At 43.4% G+C, this 20,239-nt stretch overlaps 2 protein-coding genes across 3 annotated transcripts in view; both read left to right on the top strand.

The window, feature by feature from the left end:
* Positions 1-5,013: 5,013 nt before the first annotated feature.
* Positions 5,014-19,147, top strand: LOC147901906 (uncharacterized). Its single transcript, XM_087374388.1, has 2 exons — positions 5,014-5,664; positions 19,004-19,147. The coding sequence occupies exons 1-2, from the start codon at positions 5,014-5,016 to the stop codon at positions 19,145-19,147; spliced, it is 795 nt and encodes a 264-aa protein (XP_087230514.1).
* LOC147901905 (uncharacterized) overlaps positions 18,714-20,239 on the top strand; it is a 28,611-nt gene continuing 27,085 nt past the window's right edge. Inside the window, exons 1-2 of one of the 2 annotated variants that reach the window (XM_087374758.1) lie at positions 18,714-18,767; positions 18,798-19,823. In XM_087374758.1, the coding sequence (XP_087230884.1) occupies positions 19,162-19,823 (662 nt within the window). In that variant the 5' untranslated portion in view covers positions 18,714-18,767; positions 18,798-19,161. Of the gene's footprint in view, positions 19,824-20,239 lie in introns of both variants that reach the window. The other variant, XM_087374760.1, reaches the window with a different exon arrangement.

Below are 20,239 nucleotides of genomic sequence, written 5' to 3'. Positions count from 1 at the left end.
TCCTTAAAAGCATGCTTGCAAAGTACAATGCGATGACAACCACTTTGAAGAATCTCCCAAATCCAAAATTTGAGGAATGTGTATCCTCTCTTCTTGAAAAAGAAAGAGACCTGAAGGCATCGACGTCGACATCTACATCAACACACATCAGCAACAATAATGAAGAACAAGCATTGTTTAGTAAAACATCAATGAAGTGTTACCATTGCAGAAGGATGGGCCATTATCAAAGTGACTACAGATTGAAGAACAAACCAAAGTGTCACCATTGCAAGAAGTTGGGACACAAGGAAAAAGATTGCAGATTGAAGAACCAGCAAGGCAACTACGTGGAGTCAACCCATGAGCAGAATGACAAGAACAACATGTATTGAGAAGAAACATCCTTGTCACCTTTAGCCCACTCATTTGTAAATCAAACCTGACCACCTACAAGTAGCTACGCAAGCACTCAGGGGAGGTATTGAACCCACCATGGCATGAATTTGGGCATTTTGGACTTGCGAGAATGCCCAAATTTGTGCTATGCTGGGTTTAGGGCATTCTAGGCTCCGAGCGATGTCCCGAACACTTTTCCCTTCTACACCATGGTGAAATTCATTACTAACAATGATTCTAACTTGACAAGCATGTAGAGCTAAAAAAGGTGATCACTTTTCCTTTTTGAAGCATGTGCAAATTCTTCCTAGATTGGAAGTTTCGACTTGTCGAAGTTTTGATAAAAAAGGGGCCTTTGATGATGTGGCACATGCTGTTCACATGCAGCATACAAAGTGTGTCTAGCATGGGCTATATGCTTAGGTGGCACTGAGTTGACTGAACCCTTGACCTAACCCAGCTTGACTGGTGAGTTTAACTTATCCAATCATACTCAACCAAGGTAAAGATTGAACTATGGTTAGTTATGATCTTGCCACATGTCAATTTTCTAAGGTCTAACCTTAGGAGAGGAAAAAAAGAAAGCTTTGCTTCTCAGCAGCAATGACGACGACGCAGTGGAGAGCGAAGAAGAATTTCGTTCGTTGGATATGGCGTTTGGGTTTGGCTGGTGTTGATCGTGAAGCTTAGGAGTCTACTCGACAATGGCGAGATGAAGAGATGCTGGGCCATGGGGATCTCATGTCATTGGGCAGTGTTAGTTGCTGTGGCTGCCAGTCCCTTCCTTGTGTCATCTGTAGCTTAGTGCTTCTATGCTTGTTGCTTTGAGATGATGGCTTGATGGAGGCACAGAGAACAGTGACTACTCCGTCTCAAACTCATACAGAGTTTGGAACGATAGAACTTCTTGCCAAGCCACTGTGGTGATTTATCCAACAATAACAAAGGAGCTCCTGGATAATATTTTCTTCAATCTTCTCTTATACATTCGGATCAGCATGCATGGTTGAACTATCTATATTGAGCAATAGAGATCTCACTGTCGATAGCTCAGATAAACTTAAAAAAAGGGCTCTATCCAAGTGTGCATCTAAGGTAGCAATGATACCAAGCATTTGCTCCAGAAGCATTTCGGTGTTTTTAATGTTTGGAGTTTTTGCCAAGAGTTCCTTGGGTAGCTTTGCAAGACTCTTGGTCAAGGATGTGTTTCGGATGAGTTGCGCCAAGTTAGAGGCAGCTAGGATGGAGTGGGAAAGACCATTAGCAACCTTGGGAGTAGTTCCTTCGGAAGGAGAGCCCGTTGGCTCGATAGCTACTTGCAAAAGCCGTTTGAGCTAGAGCTTTGGTTTGATGACGAGGCCGATGAAGCTACTGTTGAAGCTATAGAGTGACACTAGTTGATAGATAGGCTGTAGATAGAGGAGCCTTATGAGCCTTTTTGTCTCTCCCTCACAGTAGAGTAAGGTCTAGGATATCTCTCTCTCACACAAGAACAATGGACGGAACATATGAATCTCTCTAAATGATTCTAAGGAGTTGGAAAAGAATGGAGTCTCTCTGTCTCTCTGTCAAGGAACTAAGTCTCCGATCTCTTGAAGAATAGAAGAGACCTCTCAAATCTCTCAAAGGAAGGATGGCACCTTAACTAAAGGTACAACCATGCTCTGATACCATGTGAAAGTGAGGGATCAAGGAGGATCAAAGCACCATGAGAGAGATGTAGGGTAGCAAACACTCAATCTATTGCAATGTGCATAATCAACAATACATGATAGGCTTCCTATATAGAGAGAGCCCTTTGAATAATCAACATATGTGGGATCCTCTCATCCACATGTCTCCTTGTGGATATCTTTGATCACTTTAATACGTTCCTATACCGTACCTTAGTCTCTAATATGTGCTCATGGCACCATATCTCAACACTAGGGGATTCAAAAACCCCTATTCTTGATGTGATAGAGCTAGCTAAGAAAAAATATAGCCTATGAGGCCTCTTGTAATACATTCTCAAATATAAACATATATTTCAATGGATACATGTCTTTAATGGGTACACTTCTTTCTTATTTTTTTAAAGTGATTCAGCTGCTCTTGATTAATTTAAAATATTTCTTCCATTGTATTTTTTAAAGTCACCATGTTATGGTTTAATATATTTGTTACATCCTTTTAATTGTGTTAAACTAATGCATTTCTAGCCATTTAGTGTGCTTTTCACCAATTTTGGGTGTTTTGATGAACATTTCTATCAAATCCAGGTGGAATTTCATGGTACCACAGAAGGCAAAAGTGTCAGGGATGTTGCAAGGAGCCCAGAATGCCCAAAACCCACCATGGTGAAAATTTGGGCATTCTACCCCTCCCAGAATGCCCAAATTTGTGCCGTGGCAAGTTTTGAACATTCTGGGCTCCTTGCAACATCCCCAACACTTTTGTCTTCAATGAAAGTGGGATGTCCAACAACTATCTCATCTTGTCTAAGGTGACGTGTGAAACATTATCCCATTTCTCCTCCCTCACTCTAGCCATCTCATTTGTGACTGGGTTTATTGTATAAAGACTGCAATAGAAGTTTAATGTAATCTCCATAAGGTGATGAGGCTCCCACGTGCAATACTACTCTAGCATAGTCTCTAAGTCTCTTTGGGATAGCCAAAGAATGTCTTTGTATAGCTGCTTTAAAGAACCCTATGGAGCATATGTCACCCCTTTGGATATTGTGAGTCGAAGTTCTTATACCTTGCAACTCATGCAATCTATCCTATGTTGTAGATAATTGCCCTCTAAGAAAAAGTGAGTCTAGAAATCTCTATACCATACCCTATAATCTAGCCACATCATCCCTATCTTTCCTCTCCCTCTCTTGTGCCTTACTTACTTTCCCCCCTTTTTCTTTTGACTTGCATGTAAAATTGACCCTTGCTATGCTCCACCTAGCCTAGTTATCCTAGCCCCTTCGTAGCTATCCTCTGAGAGCCAAAGTCTTGAAGCTCTTGCACAAACTCTTTCTCCTCAAACTTTGACTAGAGCAATGCCACCCAGTGTGGATGTCGCCAAACTTGAAGAGACACTGAGTCATGGTTCAAGAGAACAAACCTTAACAATGTACTCACTTGCCCATTGGCCCCACTAGTCTACATAAAACCTACCTAATCTGGATAAGGAGAATGAGCCAGGGAAAACCCTTGACCAAGAGAGTCGTTGACTGCCTTCTAGCTGTGTGAAATTGTCTAATCGAGATGAATCACGACGTCCATCATGAAACATGAACCGGTCCCCTTGTGTCCTCTCTCTATTTATCAATCCTCCCTCCCTCTAGTTGATATTATCTTCGGAGTATTCAACCATGTTGAAATCTCCTCCAACAATCCAAGTGTCTACTTGTGGGAGTGTCTCCCTAAGCTACCTCCAAAAGATGCATCTATGCTTAAGTATATATATTAAGAACATCAATAGTAGTATTGGCAAATTGAATGATGATGTAAACCGTTCTACTCTCCACTGGTGCACTTGAAGCATGTTTGCTATGCATTTGGCAAGAATAGAAATGCCAAACCTACCTCAAGTGCCATTTGTTGGATTTCAAACAGTTGTACTTGGTGCACTGATAAGAGATCTACAGATCTTTCTATCTTAGCCTCTCACAACTTTTTTTTTTGAATGAGTACAATGTTAAAAGGTGAGTCAAGGATCGAAGCGAATTTGGAGGATCTATAGTCTAGTAGATTGTGGCTTGCCCAAAATGAATTTTTGAGGATCTATAGTCTAGCCTTGTGGCTATCCAAGCCCTTAATATATCTGTAGCGGTTGAGGCCCCCCATGATCCATGAAATGATGAATAGTCTAAACATAAGATGGAACCGCGGGAGTACCACAGGCATAAACGTGCATGTCCCATGAAGAAGGGGTTGCCCCTAAACTCTCTCAAACTGAAGGCCGCACTTGACTCATTTATAGAATGATGGCACCCTCAAGTTTAAAGGCACTCGGTTGTGAATCGTAATTTGAGGTCCTAGATGTGGTGAAGGGGACTCTCTCCAATAGAAACAACAGATTGGGGTTAGATTCCCACGATTAGCGATGAGGGTATATACTGCTAGCCATAATTCAATTGTCAAGACCTTCCCTCAAGTTAAGAGAATGCAAGGTTTTGTTAAGTGAATTGGTTACTTTTGCTTTGCAATTGAGTTGTTTGAGGCATTTTTAGCTTTTACTAAAGCCGTGCGTTTGCTTTTAGAAGTGGGTTTTAAACAGAAAGCGGGATGTGCTTTCCTCTTCGAAGAGAGATCACTTATTTAGATTAAGACAATCACTCGGATTGGCACGTTTCGTTCTCTTCAACTTTCTTTCCATTGCGGCTTGATTGAGACGAACGTGTTTCTCAAGGGAGGGTGGATTGGTGGACTGGCCTTTGCATTGTGTACGCTTCAATTTCGGCTCTCTCTATACCTTATATCAATGGGTAGCTGAAGAGCTTCGCCGCTTACAGGGGCCTTTGCAAGCCGTAGCTGCCGTAAGAAAGAGTTGCAACCCGAGGCTGGGATCCTCTTATCCACTAGGTACATAAGGAGGACCAGCTCAGGACCAGCTCACAAGTCTCTTGAGCTTTCTTTCCATAGCGGCGTGATTGGGATGAAGATCTGCAACGACGACGACACCGACGACAACAAGAAGCGGCAGCAGCCGTCCCGCATCACCATAATGTCGCCTAACTTCAACGTGGTGGAGCTGCTGGGGGAGGGTGCCTTCGGGGAGGTGTACCGAATTCGATACAAAGACACAGGGAAGGAGTTCGCGTGCAAGTGCAATGACCCGGACAACCAGCCTTCCGTCATGGACGAGCTACGCATCATGCAACGTCTCTCTTCTCCTCCTCAGAACGATGCCCCCATCGTTCGCCTGCATGGCGTCCTCACCCATCACCCCTCCAGCCTCGTCCTCGTCATGGATCTTTGCAGAGGCGGCACCCTCTCACACTTCATGCAGCAGCAGCCCTTTGGCCGCCTCTCGGAGCCCCAGTCTTCCCTCGTCCTCCACCGCCTCCTCGCCGCTCTCTCCCATTGCCACCGCCGCCTCATCGTCCACCGCGACATCAAGCCCGACAACGTCCTCCTCCTCCGCCCCTCCGACCTCTCTTCCGTCCTCCTCGCTGACTTCGGCGCCTCGGCCCTCCTCCGTCACCCCTCCCAGACTCTGTCCGACCGTGTGGGCACCCCTTCCTACGTTGCTCCCGAAGTGGTGGCGCGCAAATATTCCTCACAGGCTGACATTTGGAGCCTCGGGGTGCTCTTGTACCAAATGCTCAGCGGCACCTTGCCTGTCCCCAAGGCTACTTGGGATACGATGTATGTGGGTGGTTGTGATGTGCCCTTGGATTGCCCATTTTGGCATAGCATCTCCACGTCCGCTAAGCAGCTCCTCCAGGCCATGCTACACTCGGACCCTACACGTAGGCCCTCATTGTACAACATTTCCCAGCATCCTTGGATGATGAAGCACTACTACTCCTGCAGTAGCCTCACAGCAAAGCAGCTTCAAATAGGGTGTTTTTTATGGGGAAAAACAAATCAATTTACCAACAAACAAACAAAAACCAAAAAATTTCGGTGTTTTATATGAATGAGCAAGCCTGCAAAAAGTCTCAACTTCAAGCAAAAAGTGTAATGCCAACATATGATAATAAAACCCCATTGGATGCACCTTGGGGAGTAAAGCTTAGTTGTTGGGGTTTTGGAAGAACACAAACTGTGGCTCTTCTCGAACATTGGCGTGTAATTTTAGGAACTAGCCTCCACAATGAGATTTGTAATTCCCTCTCAATCTCATGCAAGTGTGCAAAGTTCATTGTTCCCTTTAGTAGTTTCCACATCCATATCAATAATAACACAAAGTTCATTGTTCCCTTGAGTAGTTTCCACATCCATATCAATAATAACACAAAGTTCATTGTTCCCTTGAGTAGTTTCCACATCCATATCAATAATAACACAATGACTAGCTCCATATAAAAAGAAAAGCCATAAAGGCTCCTATGTTCAAGCTCGTATGAGGTGATAGAATGTAAAGAGATAAATCAATATGAAACAAATAAAAAGGAGGAAAGGTACACAGGGATGAGAAGGATGCAAATAAATGGAGAGGGACAAGGTACTTTCGATTGCATCAAGGTAGACTTGAACGGTTTTCATAAAGGGGCAACAACATGCTCTCATTCTTCCTTCCTCCCTAGAGCTTTGGAGAAGATGTAGCATTATCTGAGTGAATGCTATCTGACATTAGAATGGCCATTTATATCACTTGCCTTGCCAAACTAGCTTTAACTAGATGAGGCTAGTCTAGTGTATATCAATTATTCATAGAATGATTTTTGTAGAGAGAATTAGGAGGCTCTAGTCAAGGATCCCATGTTGATCCATTATCAAGCATAGATATCGAGTGTCCAATGGGCAGGCACCTAGTACATGGCAACAAAATGCTTCAAAATCCAAGGCGATGTAAAGTCAAAAGGATATGGGGAATTGGCTTAAAGGTAAAGCCTATACAAGCTCTCGATAGAGCCCTACAAACTATATCATGGCCTCATCTTGCCATTGTGCATCATAATTCAATGTGAAGATTCAAGCTACTCACTTGGCACTTCCATGGCTTATGTGAGCACCTTTATATGCTTTATAGCCACCATAAATGTAATGCATGGCTACAAGACTAGGAATGGCCCTACAATTTAGACTTCCTTGCAATGCCTGCTTTGCAAAAAGATCCAATAATATAGTAGGTGTATGGAATATCCTTCTCTTTAAAAAACAAACTACAAGTCTAAAAATCTCACTCTTGGTTATCTAAAGTATTTGTAATTCCTTGATATGTTCCTTCGCTTCTCTATACACAGGCTATTTATCGTCCTTCCTGGCTTCCTTTCACTACTATAAAACTAGGTAGAATGGCAGCCTAAAATTGTCAACACTATTGTGATTGAATTGAGAACATTGCATGGCTTCTCAAAAAAATATATTCTCTTCATTATTGGCCAATTTTCAAAAGTAATTTATTTTCTCATAGGTCCATCTCCAAAAACAATCGATTCTAAAAAAGGGCACAAATTTATGTAATGCAGCTTTTTAAGATGCACTAGATACATATACTTATGCTTTCATACTTGACTACACATGAATATGATATTCAAAACACATGCTAGATTATGAATATTTATTTGTAGGTTGCAAGAAATATTTTACATCCACAAAGTCACCCTAAGATTTCATCATCATTGATGCATAGAAATTTAATTCAAACTAAATGAAAGTGAAAGATATTATTATTTTATATTATAACCAAGAAACCAAATGAAGTCCATGTGAAATATGTACTAAATGGGAAATCCTTATGGCAAATAGAACACCAAATCATTCAAATATCTTAAAATATGTCCATATGTCAAAATTCATATGAAAAAACAAATTTCTAACTAAACATCAACACAATCTATGCCTATCTTATCAATAGTGGTAGCAATCTATCCTTCTTGTATAATAGTTGAACCTATTCCACTGTCCTTAGTAGCTTCATGCTCTAGCTCAACAAATTCACCAACCTCATCATAAAGAGGAGGTTGAGGCTCTGATGATGATGCTTGAACTCGTTCACTATTAACTGGCTGCAGCTCTCACCTCCTGATCAGTATCAGGCAACTCATTCATGGTATTGATCCGTCAGATAATGAATGCTTACCCTTGGTCCTTCTCAATTGGAACACAGTTCTAGCCCTTCTTTAAAGAACAAACTATAGTTGTACTGGAATCAGAGAAGAGGCCCAAGATGAAGTCAATATCATCTCATTGATCAGCCTTTGGGGTTTCTGATATGGGTTCACCATATGATGGGATGTGTCTAAGAAACGCAACATTCTTGTCACCACAGGAAGCTTAAATACATTTTGAACATTCTTTTTTCTACAATGCATCCCAGCCTTTCTCTTCTCAAAGGTAGAGAGATACCCAATTGTCATCATCTCAAAACAACTCACCATCCTTTCTCTTAGTACATGGGTGAGATTTGTTTATACCTATAGAAACCAGCCATAGAATTAAATCTTTTGCAACACATATATAATAAATGCTTAAGTTTAGAAAACATTATAGAAAACTATCTTAGGGATAAGGATACTTACCAGCACATTGATTCACGTGCATGTGTTTCTTGCATGAGGACCTGTGCGACTACACCTGAAGAAAAGATCAACTGGGAGACCCTAAGGAAGGCCTTTATAGTGGGATTCGCTCCTACAAGCCCAAAGTGGAGTCCAACTAGCCAACTGTATGAAATTAAGCAAAAGGAGCATGAAAGTGGAGTCCAATCAGCTAGTTGTATGAAATTAAGCAAAAGGAGCATGAGGGACTATATTGCAAAGATCAAAACATCTAATTTTGTGTTGTGAATCACACAAGAGAATGAGCGATGAGCTATTGTTGCCTCGATTCCTCATCGAATTAAGGAATGCTAAGTTGCATGATCATATGTTCACCCTAAATCCCACATCCTTCAAGTTGTGTAGCAAGACCACCATGCTCTTGGATGACAACATGAAGGATAAGGCACAGCCCAAGAAATCACCTATTTCCCCCTGAGTAGCATCTCATTCGAGAAAGACCATTAGCTCTGTCAAGGCCAAGGATGTCGCCTCCCAGTCTAAGGGCACAAACATAGATGAGCTGGCCACAGACCTACAGAACTGAGTGGCCCAACAACTCAAAGGTGTGCTAGGTAGGGAAGGCCCAAGTAATCCGCACTTGTTTCTGAGGCGAGACAATGTGTGGTGTGGAATATGCACAGGCAACCACCCAACGAATGAGTGCCCTCACCTACAAGCAAGGCTAGTGCTCTATCGCACCCATTGTGCTAGGTGGGAAAATCATGAAACCTCACAATGTCGATACCCCAAGCCGATGCCCTCACCCATGTACCAACAAAGGTATCCATTGTCCTTACCGATGCCACCTAACCAATATAATGAGGGCCAGTTAGCCTTGTAGGAAGCCCCACACATCAATCAAGTGCTATTACGGGCTCAAAATTTGCCATTGCCTCCTCTAGTTCTAGGTCCATAACCCTCACTGCCACGAATTACTCCCATAAATCAAGCAATCATCAAGGAGCCACCAAGTGAGTGGGAGGAACCTAACTATGCCTTACGGCATCCAAGCCAACTCCTTCTGAGAGTCCATTGTATTAAACCAGTCAGATTAGCCATTATGTGATGCAAGACAAGCAATACATTTTGGTGTATCAGACAACTCCTACAACGTAGTGAACGAGAGACATGAATGTCGTGACACAATTCAATGTTATACTTGCCAAGGTCCACCCCGTGCAGTGAGTGTCCATATAGAGCAACTGCTAATAAGGCCATAGTTTATTATAAATGTCAAGAAGCTCACTTCCTGGAGGACTTCCCATGTAAGGATGATCAACCCTCATTCGGCCCTACCGCACCCAATTCAAATACTTTATTGTGTCCCAGTTGTGGGGTGGATCATGAGGAGAACTCCTAGACTAGTTCTTGATCCAAAGGTCAGCATTAACTTACTGAATATTGAGAGGGGACAAGTGTCTTTAGTATCACTAAATGTGATCATGAGGGCCTAAGCTAAGGCCATAAGGAGCTCCCCAAACAAGCTAATAGGGAGAAGGCAGCCACCTCCCAATCTAAGGACAAAGGTTGAGCTATTGCAATTGAGATAGGGAAAGGTTCAAATTGGGTTGTCATCTAGAGTGGTTCGGATGAAGAGACCACAACAACAGTCTCCACCTTGACCTCATCGGGTCTTGCATAGTCGGTCTTAATCCTGCCATGCCTCCGCCCAAGGATAAGGTTAGGTTAGGTGAAATGCAACACCATAGATGGACGTAAGCCCATTTGGTCACAATGAATACCCGACCCAACCATGGAAAAGCAACGCCTGGCAGAGGCATAACGGCTAGTCCAAAAATGCTGAGAGAATTAAGCAGTGGTTCATGACCAACAAAGGCATGTATACTATCCACCCGAACCATCAGGTTCCAAAAAGAACCTAAGGCCCTTGTCTCCCTAGATAAGGCTGATGAGATAGTCCCAAATAGCACCTCATCGGGAAAGTCCCTATTGCGACAGAAGATGTTCGAGGGTGAGCCTACTTGGCCTCAAGTTGTAGGTGAAGACACCGCATCCTTTTATGGGTTTGAGGAACCACAGTCGGAATGCCGAGACCGATTGGCCAACCTTGGGATGTCATCGAGGTGGCTGCCTTGTTGTCCACAGAGATAAAGATGCCCATAGCAGCCCTACTAAGAGGAAATCCCATCCTTTAGAGAGATCTCACCAATTGGATGAATGGGCAAATGGTCACCCCTGAAGAAGTGGATGTTGAGGTTGTCAAAGACCCCCACAAGGAGCCAAATGTGCTAAAAATATGGTCAATAAGCTAGGCTAGTACTTCAAGTGCGATGATATGAATGCTGTAATTTTGATATTCTACCAAAACAAGAAGGCCACGGCTATCTTGGATGGCAGAGCGGGGTGTTAGCATCATCACGAAGTTGTGTTGGGAAAAATGGGGAAAGCCCAAAATGGAAAGCACCAATCTAATGTGAATTTAGCCGATGGTGTGATAGCCTAGCCAGTGGAAGTCCTAAAGGATATAAAGATTAAAACCTTTAGTTTCACCTACCATGTGTGGTTTGTGGTGATGGGCTTCCATGGGCAGTCGGATAGTTATGATGTCATCCTAGGCAAACCGCACGCTTAGTACATGACGGCCTCTAGTAGAATTTATCTAGGCAAGGACTAGCACATTGTAAGGGTCAACCTACAGACCTGGAAGGCACGCCCCATGACTGGAAATCTATTTGCCAGCTAAGTTGGACACTACTTAGAGAACCAGTCCCATGAATGTGTTCCAAGCCTACAATGGAAAAGATAAATGTGAGGATCGAGATGAGCGTTGGTATGCTTCGACTGCCAAAGCCTGAGTTCTCCTAGAATTGGATGCATGTCTTAGCGATCATAGACATGGTTGAAAAGATAGGAACCAAGATGGCGATGTATGATCCCAAAGGGCCGAGTGTAGTAGTTCCCCTTAATATGATAAATATTCAGAGGGCCCCAATTGAGGACCAAGGGTTAAGGAAAGTGAGAATAGACCTTCACTGGCTAAGGTATGTGGGTGTCATGATAGTACAGGATGAGTTTTCATCAAACTGGGGAGCTGGATTGGATAGAATAAAGGCCCCCCTCGGTTCCCTCAAGGAAGAAGAGGCCCCTCGTGCAAAGATGCCTCCGACAGAGGATAAACCACTCCGAAAAGCCAAAGCATCCAAGGCCAAAGAAACTAAGAGCCCCTGCAAGGGAATTTAAATTGACCTAGAAGCTGTAGAAGATGACGGGGATGAGGAATAGACCGATCTGCTTCAAGTCCCTAGGCACTTTAAGGCTTACACAGTACAAGACCATAGAGTACTGTTAGAATAGTCTAAAAGGTTAGCCAAACAAGTAGACCAAAACAGGTATGATGGTCCTACCAAGGTCAAGGAGGTGAATCTAGCTGGTACATTAGAAGACCCTAAGCTAGTTTACATAGCTGATGACCTAGACCTTCATTGAGAACAGGCCTTGCTTGCCTTGTTGCATGAGTTTCAAGATTGTTCGCTTGGAAGTACACGGACATGAAGGGCGTGCTGTTGGAAATAGTGCAACACACCACCCCTATGATGGATGCCATTAGATCGGTACGCCAACGACCTTATCCCATGAACCCAAAATATGCGATGATTGTCCAAGAAGAATCAATACAAGATTCATTTATGACTCATGAGATTGAGCATACAAACTGGGTGTCGCCCATAGTCATAGTGCTGAAAAAGAATGGCAAGGTTAGGGTATGCATTGATCTCAAGAAAGTAAACATGGCAACTCGTAAGGATCACTGCCCATGGCCCTTCATGGATCATTATTTGAAAGGGTCACAGGCAAAGAAGCATATAGCTTCTGAGATGGGCTCTCAAAATACAATTGGGTGTCTATAATACCTCAAGATCAGCATAAAACTGCATTCGTCATAGAATGGGGAATCTATGCTTTGAAAGTGATGATCTCGGACTCACTAATGCTCCCACTACATTCCAACGGGTGGTTGATTATCACCGCCTTTAAAGAATAGGGACTTTCTAAAGGTTTTCCTAGATGGTATGTGCATTCACTCTGAATGGGATGATCATCTCAAATATTTGAGACTTATATTTGAGAAATGTCATCTCTATCGATTCTCCCTCAATCCCTTGAAGTGCCAGTTCTGGGTAAAACATGGGGTGATACTCGGGCACGTTGTGTCCAAGAATGGGATTTCCATGGATTATAATAAGATTAATCTTATTATGGAATTACCCACACCCACAAATGCAAAGGTGTACAGATTCACCGGGCATACGGGCTCCTACTGCCAATTTATTTATAACTATGCCGAGATTGCGTGCCCACTATACAAGTTGCTGATTGTATTCCATTGGACAGAGGAGTGTCAGTTATCCTATGAGACCCTTTAGTTAGTTTTGGCATTTGTCCCTATTTTGCGAGCACCTAATTGGGACTTAGTATTTTATTTTCACATCGATGCATCAAAATTCATAATAGGGTGCATACTAGCATGGCTAGGTGAGTTTAACTTGAATTTAAACCCCATATACTTCACTAGTTTTGCCAACTGAATGATGCCAAGATGAACTATACCACAACTAAATGAGAGCGACTAGCCATGGCGTATACAGTTAAAAAGTTTAGGCATTACTTGTTAGCAAACATGTTTGTCTTCTTTGTAGATCACTAGGCTCTTCTAGACTTAGTCCACAAGCCATGCATGACCGGTTGCATCACTCAATGGATGCTCATCTTCCTAGAATTTGACTTCACGGTGTCAAACAATCAGAAAGGGATGCACACACTTCATGGCTGATTGTATGTCTTCGATCCCTAATGGAGAACTCACAATAGGAGTGGAAGATATATTCCAGATGCCCCATTATGCTTAGTGGACTTAGTTATGGAATGGGCACCAGAAATCGAACACTTCTTAGCAAATGGGTTTCCCCAGGGCCAAACACTAAGGATAGGGCTAGAAAACTAATCAAGGATGCAAACCCATATTAATTAATAGTAGCCAGACAACTCTACCGGATGGGTAAAGATGGCATTATGCGTCAACGTGTCCGAGAAGATGAGTTTATTGAGGTTCTGGAGGAAGGTCACTCTGGCATTGCTGGTGGCCACTTTGTAGGACAGCTTACAGCCCATAAAGTACTACAAGCTAGATTATGGTGGCCAATGCTATTCCTAGAAACTGCTAAGCTCATCAAATGCTGTGATACTTGTTGCCAATGCGTCTCCATACCATATGCTAGGACTACATGACTTTGACAAGAGTTCTCACTGGCCAACCCTTTGAAAAGTGGGGTATAGATTTTGTTGGCCCAATCAGTCTCACCACTAAGGGAACTTAGGCTTGTTATATTATAGTGGCCATGGACTATTTTACCAAATGGGCAGAAGCCAGAGCCACAAGGAAAGCGGATGCGAGGGCCACCATGAAGTTCCATACAAAAACATAATATCTCGCTTTGGCCTTCCACTGGAGATCATAAGCAACCGAGGGACGCACTTCGTGAATGATACAATTAGAATATTAATGAGTGAGTTCCTTATTGTGCACCGAAAGTCCACTCCATATTACCTTCGAGCAAACGGTGAGGCCAAGAGTTCAAACAAGTTTTGTGCCGAATAATGACCTACAGGTTGAGGCCAGCCACAAGCAACGACTGGGAGCACAAACTCACTGCAATGGGGTTGATAGTGTTGTATCTAAATATTCATGAAATATGAGCTTAAAGTTGATGAAAAGGAATAATTAAGCTCAAAATATAGAATAAACAAGAGTAGAAAGTCCACACTACATGTGTAAGGGGTGTAAGGGCATAGAAAACCTAGGCAACATGCACAAACTCAAATTAAGAACTTAGAATTTAAAGCAAGATATGCGTGAGTGTGGTAGGTGTAGCAAGCAGGAGCACAACATACATCGTACAAAAAGAGGCAGAAAAACGTCTCCAAACTTTCTAAAGCACAAGCGTGGAACCCCAATTTCATATGGCATGATTCTGAGAAGTCCTTCCTCCAGTTGGGATATTAGCATTACGGCATGCATTGAAGAACCAATTGATCAATTGATGCAGAATATTGGTGCAAGCCATCGATGCTAGCCTGTTAGAACACTTGGGAGGTGTAGCTCTTGACTAGTGCCCTTAATTGCGCCTCAACATGGAGTTCTAGTCCATAATTGTAGTTTTGACCAAGAGTGCCCGATTCTAGGAGGTGTGGGGGTTAAAGGTCACTGTGCCTTAACCCCAGTTATGTACAATACTCAAACACATATATAAATGAATGAAAAAGAAGATTAGGGTGGTTCTGCACCCACCAAAACTTGTGTGGCTCTCTGTCTCTCTCTCTTCTTCTTCCATTCTTGCTTCCGTTGAGAGCACTCTCAACTGGTATCAGAGCCCGAGTGATCTAGCTGAGCGTGCGTGAATGCTTGGAAGCTCTGTAGCTCTGTGGGAGGAAGGAGAAGCTTTGTGGGAAGCTTTGTGGGTGACTTTACTTGCATCCGAGTGTGCAGAGACCTTGGAGGAACATTTGGAAAAGTCACTTTGGCTTTGTGAAGTGGTTTTGAGAGCCTGTTAAGAGTTTTCAAAGAAAAAGTCGTTTTTTTGAGCTTTTCCCTGTTCCGTTCGATGACGGAGACTCCGTATTGACTTGTAGAGGCAACTATTGCTTGCTTTTGGTATCCACATTACTTCAGGAGCCTGGAAACACCTTCATTCCTGAATCTGGGATCATTTCATTGGATTTCTGAGTCACTGTGTCAGTTCCTGCGTTTTTTGCCCGGGTGTTGGAACTCAAGTTTGGAGCAACCATTTGCAGATCTGTCAGTTCCGGTGGACTCAGGAGGTCCTAAAACTTCTATGTTGCTCATCATTCGCACTCCGGTGGAGTTTACAGATAGCTCTGTTTCCAAAAACGTTTTTCAGTCCGTGTGTTGGACCCAGTGATTGAGGCCACGGTTTCCAAAACCGTCTGTCCCATTGCGTTCCGGATGCCCAAAAACCCCTACCTATCAGTTCTTGCGTGATTCGGTGGAGGATTTTCAGAGTTATAAATCTCTGTGTATTCGATTTCGTCTCTCTGTTATGCATTTTTCATACTAAGGTTTTGAAACCTTAGATTTATGCCACATGGCAGTGGATAAGTGTTGACTCCCATTTCTCACTCATCGGTTGGGATTTTGGAGTTCTGGCAGAAGAGAGATATTTGCAGATTTTCTTGCTGAGTCCGATTATGCAATGGCGCCCATGTTTTGAAGCATCTCAGGTTCTATTTTCAGTAGCGCTCATTACCGTGGGACTATGATTTCTTGAGCATACCTTATGCAGATCACTCTGGTTGCAGTTTGAGCAGTGTGCGCTCATTCGTGGTATGCATTGGGTTGCAGTGGATGATTTATAGGCCATTTGGATGCATTGCGGTCCTTGTTGGATGCGCTGATAGGCCTAAATTGCCTTGTGGGATGCTATTTTTATGGACGCTTTGCACATGGATGCTATTTTATGCTGAGGGACAGCTTTGACACATTGCAAGTGATGCACTGATAGTGCTATGCTCTCTTGGATGAGATATTATTGATGCATATGCCAGTGGACAGTGTTTATGCTTGAGTCATTTGGCACTTATTGGCATTTTCTTTTGGGTCAGATTTGCTCATATGGATGCATAGTATATGCACATGAGTCAAATGCATCCTTTGATGCTTTGAGCTTTGAATTTTGGTGATATTTCACTCTATTGTGGCATACACATTTGGGTGCACCTAGTATTTGGTGTGATTCTCTCTTGCAGGCACTAGCATTTGGGATTTTGTTTCATTTGCATCATGGCATCCTCTTCCACGTCTGAAAAGGAGTTTTTCAGCATTAAAAAGTTTGATGGGACAAACTTTTCTTTGTGGAAAGAACAAATAAGGGATGTGCTTATTCAAAAGAAGCAGATTAAACCCTTGGCAGGGATTGAAGCTAAGCCTACAAATATGTCTGAGGATGATTGGAATGAGTTGGATGCATTAGCAAAGTCTACTATTAGACTTCATCTTGCAGAGTCAGTTTATTTCACAGTAGTAAATGAGCAGACTACGGAAGATTTGTGGAAGAAACTGTGTGCCACTTATGAGAAGGAAACTGCCTCTAATAAAGTTTACCTCATGAAGAGGTTGTTTGAGCTGCAGATGAAGGAAGGGGTCTCCATTGCTTCTCACTTGAATGAATTCAATATTATTTTCAGCCAGCTTCAGGCTCAGAAAATGAATTTTGATGCGGAGACTAAGGCAATATTTCTCTTATGTTCATTGCCATCCTCATGGGATACCTTCCGTACAGTTGTCAGTAACTCTACACCTGGTGGAGTACTGAAATTTGATGATGTTGTGGGTAGCTTGTTGGCCGAGGAGATTAGACGGAAGTCTATGGATGGCAACAAGCAGGATGCAGCCTTAAATGTGCAAAGGGGCAGATCACAGTTCAGGGGGAAGTCCCAAGAAAGAGGGAAGTCTCGTAGCAAATCCAAGGCACAGAACATTGAGTGTTACCATTGTGGCAAGAAGGGCCATATGAAAAAGGATTGCTACAAGCTGAAAAGAGAGCAAAAGGATAAGAAAAAGAATGCAAATTGGGGTGCAAATCAAAAGGAAGAGAGTCCAAGGGAGGACAAAGGAAAAGTGAAGATCGAGGAAATCAATGCAGTCACACGTGATAGTGACAATGATGTTCTCTTCATGTTTAGTTTATCTGCAGAGTTGCTTACCACTTCAGATGATGCATATTCCCAGGATTGGATTTTGGATTCTGGTGCTTCATTCCATGTTACTCCCCATAGGGAATGGTTCTCCACTTATGATAGTGGAAAGACAGGTTGTGTGCATCTTGGAAATGACTATGCATGTGACATAGTGGGAGCAGGTGACATAAAGTTTTCTTTTGCAAATGGGTCTGCATTTGTTTTGAAACATGTGAGACATGTGCCTAAGCTGACCAAGAGTCTTATTTCAGTGGGTCAGCTAGATGATGCTGGTTTTCACACCACTTTTGGCTTTCAGAGTTGGAAAATTCAGAAGGGCTCTATGCTTTTGGCCAGGGGTGCCAAGTGTGGGACTTTGTATCCCTTACATGTATCAGGGGTATTTGATCATGTTGTTGCAATAACCGAGCAGCCAAGCACTTCTTTGTGGCATTGCAGGTTGGGGCACATGAGCCAGAATGGAATGAAACTCTTATGCCGTTTGGGTTATGTACCGCATTTGAGTTTCTCTGATTTTGAATTTTGTGAGCACTGTCTCTCTCTCTTCTTCTTCCATTCTTGCTTCCGTTGAGAGCACTGGCTCAAGGAGCCATGCTAGATCAGGCCGTTAACGGATGCGAGGAGGTGCTCTAGGTGCTTCAAATGTGTCTTTACGCGACATTCAATTCTTTTGAGTAATAATACTTCAGATGCCTCTCTACGAGACATTCACTTCATGATTTGAGTATATGGGGAATTCATGTTCTTGTAAGGGCAGGTACACATGGCTTGGTGCTCGCCCACGTGAGAAAAGGGGTGGATGGTGAAAAAGAGGCGAACTAATGAGTACGCAAGGGGGAGATGTTGGAATCATTAAAAACCTTTTTTTTTCCATTTCACATGGACACACCTAACTACTAGGGGCCAACTCATGGGCAATTAGCTCAAGTGGGCAAACCTGCCTGAGCTGCTCTTTAGAATAGGTGAGGGTAGGCACTTGAGGTGGCGTCGTATACATAAGGTGGGCAGGAAGAGTTCTCCATGAGTTGTTTGGTTGGTCTTAGTGCCTCAAGGTCTTTCCATGTTGAGACTCCGCCAATAAATCAAACCCATGGCGAGCACTTAGGGCTTTACACACTGCCCACCACACCTCTTGCGTCCTACTTGGCTGCCATGTCAAGCCCATAATGTGCCCATCCATGGGTAGCCATTTGGTTGGCTGCCCATGGATGGGCATCCATTATTCTCAATGGGTTGCTTTCCTTGTTCAAATTTTGTATGCATGTTCGGGCGGACAGCGTATGTAAAGGTGACAACCCACATGCCCCATTTTTCAAGTGCCCCAACAATGGGCACTCTTTGGGCGATGCACTGCCCACGATTTTCATTTTGGAAATGTGTTAAATCAGAGTTAGCAAGTGAGCTTTGGACAGCCTAGCCAGCAGTGCTAGGAAAGGTAGTCGGAGAACGCTCCGACAAAACAAAGGTAGTTGGGGAATGCTCCGACAAAACAAAGGTAGTTGGGGAATGTTCCGCGAGTTGCGCGAAACAAATCACCGAGCACCAAGTGGCAGCCACGTCAGGGCGCACGCCCACTCTGTTGGAGAGAGACACTTGGGTGCAAAGAGAAGTGAAGTGGTGGCTGTTTTTCAGGTAAATCTGGGTCATCTCGCACTTCTGGTTTTCTGATAAATCTGTGTCATCTCGCACTTCTGGTTTCAGGAAAATCTGTGTATCTCGATAGTTCGTTGCCTCCAACAGAAAGCTTCATCGCAATGTCAAGCAACCATTTTCACTGGTCCTGCTCTTGATTTGGGCATCATTCGAGCTGCTGCCTCTGTTTTTGTTCTGCCTGAGCTCTGCTAGAAAGCCAGACTTAGATGGGTAGCACCAACAAAGTAAAGGGTCCCAAGCGTTTGCCTTCTTTTGTCTCCCTCTCGAATCCTTCCACCACCCATTCGCAAGAGTTGGCGAGAAAAGTCAATCCACAACAGGCGGAGCTGATGGGCGATGCCAGTTGCAGCTGTAGCGAGGCAGAAGCTCGCCGTGAAGAAGGCTCCGACAACGATTCAGAAATCTGTGACGTTGCATTAGATGGTGCCAGAGAAGATGAGATTTTCAAAGGAGCAGATGCCCTAACTGAAGAGGAAGTTGCGCGCAGGAGAGCACGAAGGGTGAAGCAGTTAATGAAATTGTACAGAATGCACTATTGGGGCCTGTTAGAAGAGTTACGGTCAAAGTACAGAGTGTTCTATCTTCGGAACGGGAAGAGCGGGTGGAGGGACGAGGCAGAAGGGGAAAAAGAGAGAGCTGATGCTATGGATGCTTCTGAGCTGGCAAGCAATGAAAAGGTTAGAACTAGGCTGCAAGACGGTGGAATGAAGGAACCGCATGCTCCAGAAAAGACTGCTAGTGAGATTGTGAGGTGTGCCTTTCAGGGTTGCAAAGCTAAACCCTTAGCTCTAAGCGTGTTCTGCTTTTCTCACATTTTGTCTGAGCCTCGACAGCAGCTTTACAAGCCTTGTAGCTATGTCACTCGGAGGTACATTTCTGTCTGCTCATATGTATCATTTTGGTGTGGATCATAGGCAGTCTATATTTGCAGTTTGATCACCTCTTCGGACCAGCCTGATTGCCTGTTATACACGTTGTTTTGTTGGCATTGTATGCAATCAGGTTCATTCCGACAACTTTCCTGATATTATGCGTTAGTGTCGATGTTAAACCCCGCATGTTCTTTAAAAAAAAAACAACAGCTCGCAAGAAGGAAGAGTTTGTTAAGGCTAAGAGATTTGTGTTCACAGTAAAATTGAAAAAATAAGATTGAGCGTGCATCGTGAGACTGAGCAGTCGCAGATAACAATCGAACAGATACTGTACTGAAAACTGAACTGAAGCCTTATATTTCAACTGAGCCATCACTGCCAGAGTCTCCATTCTTGTCTTTTTGAGTCCACT

The sequence above is a fragment of the Dipteris shenzhenensis genome, chromosome 5, assembly GCF_047967505.1.
Source record: "Dipteris shenzhenensis isolate YYH24624 ecotype China chromosome 5, Dip_SZ_1.0, whole genome shotgun sequence".
Classification (NCBI taxonomy): domain Eukaryota; kingdom Viridiplantae; phylum Streptophyta; class Polypodiopsida; order Gleicheniales; family Dipteridaceae; genus Dipteris; species Dipteris shenzhenensis.
The sequence above is the reverse complement of the archived record's forward strand: the minus strand, read 5'-3'. Positions and strand labels throughout refer to the sequence as shown.

Bases quoted from the DNA above. Each gene is read 5' to 3' on its own strand.
- LOC147901906 (XM_087374388.1), top strand. From the start codon at position 5,014: ATGAAGATCTGCAACGACGACGACACCGACGACAACAAGAAGCGGCAG. The intron at 5,665-19,003 runs GTGCTCTTGTAC...TTCTGGTTTCAG, and splicing joins CTGACATTTGGAGCCTCGGG to GAAAATCTGTGTATCTCGAT.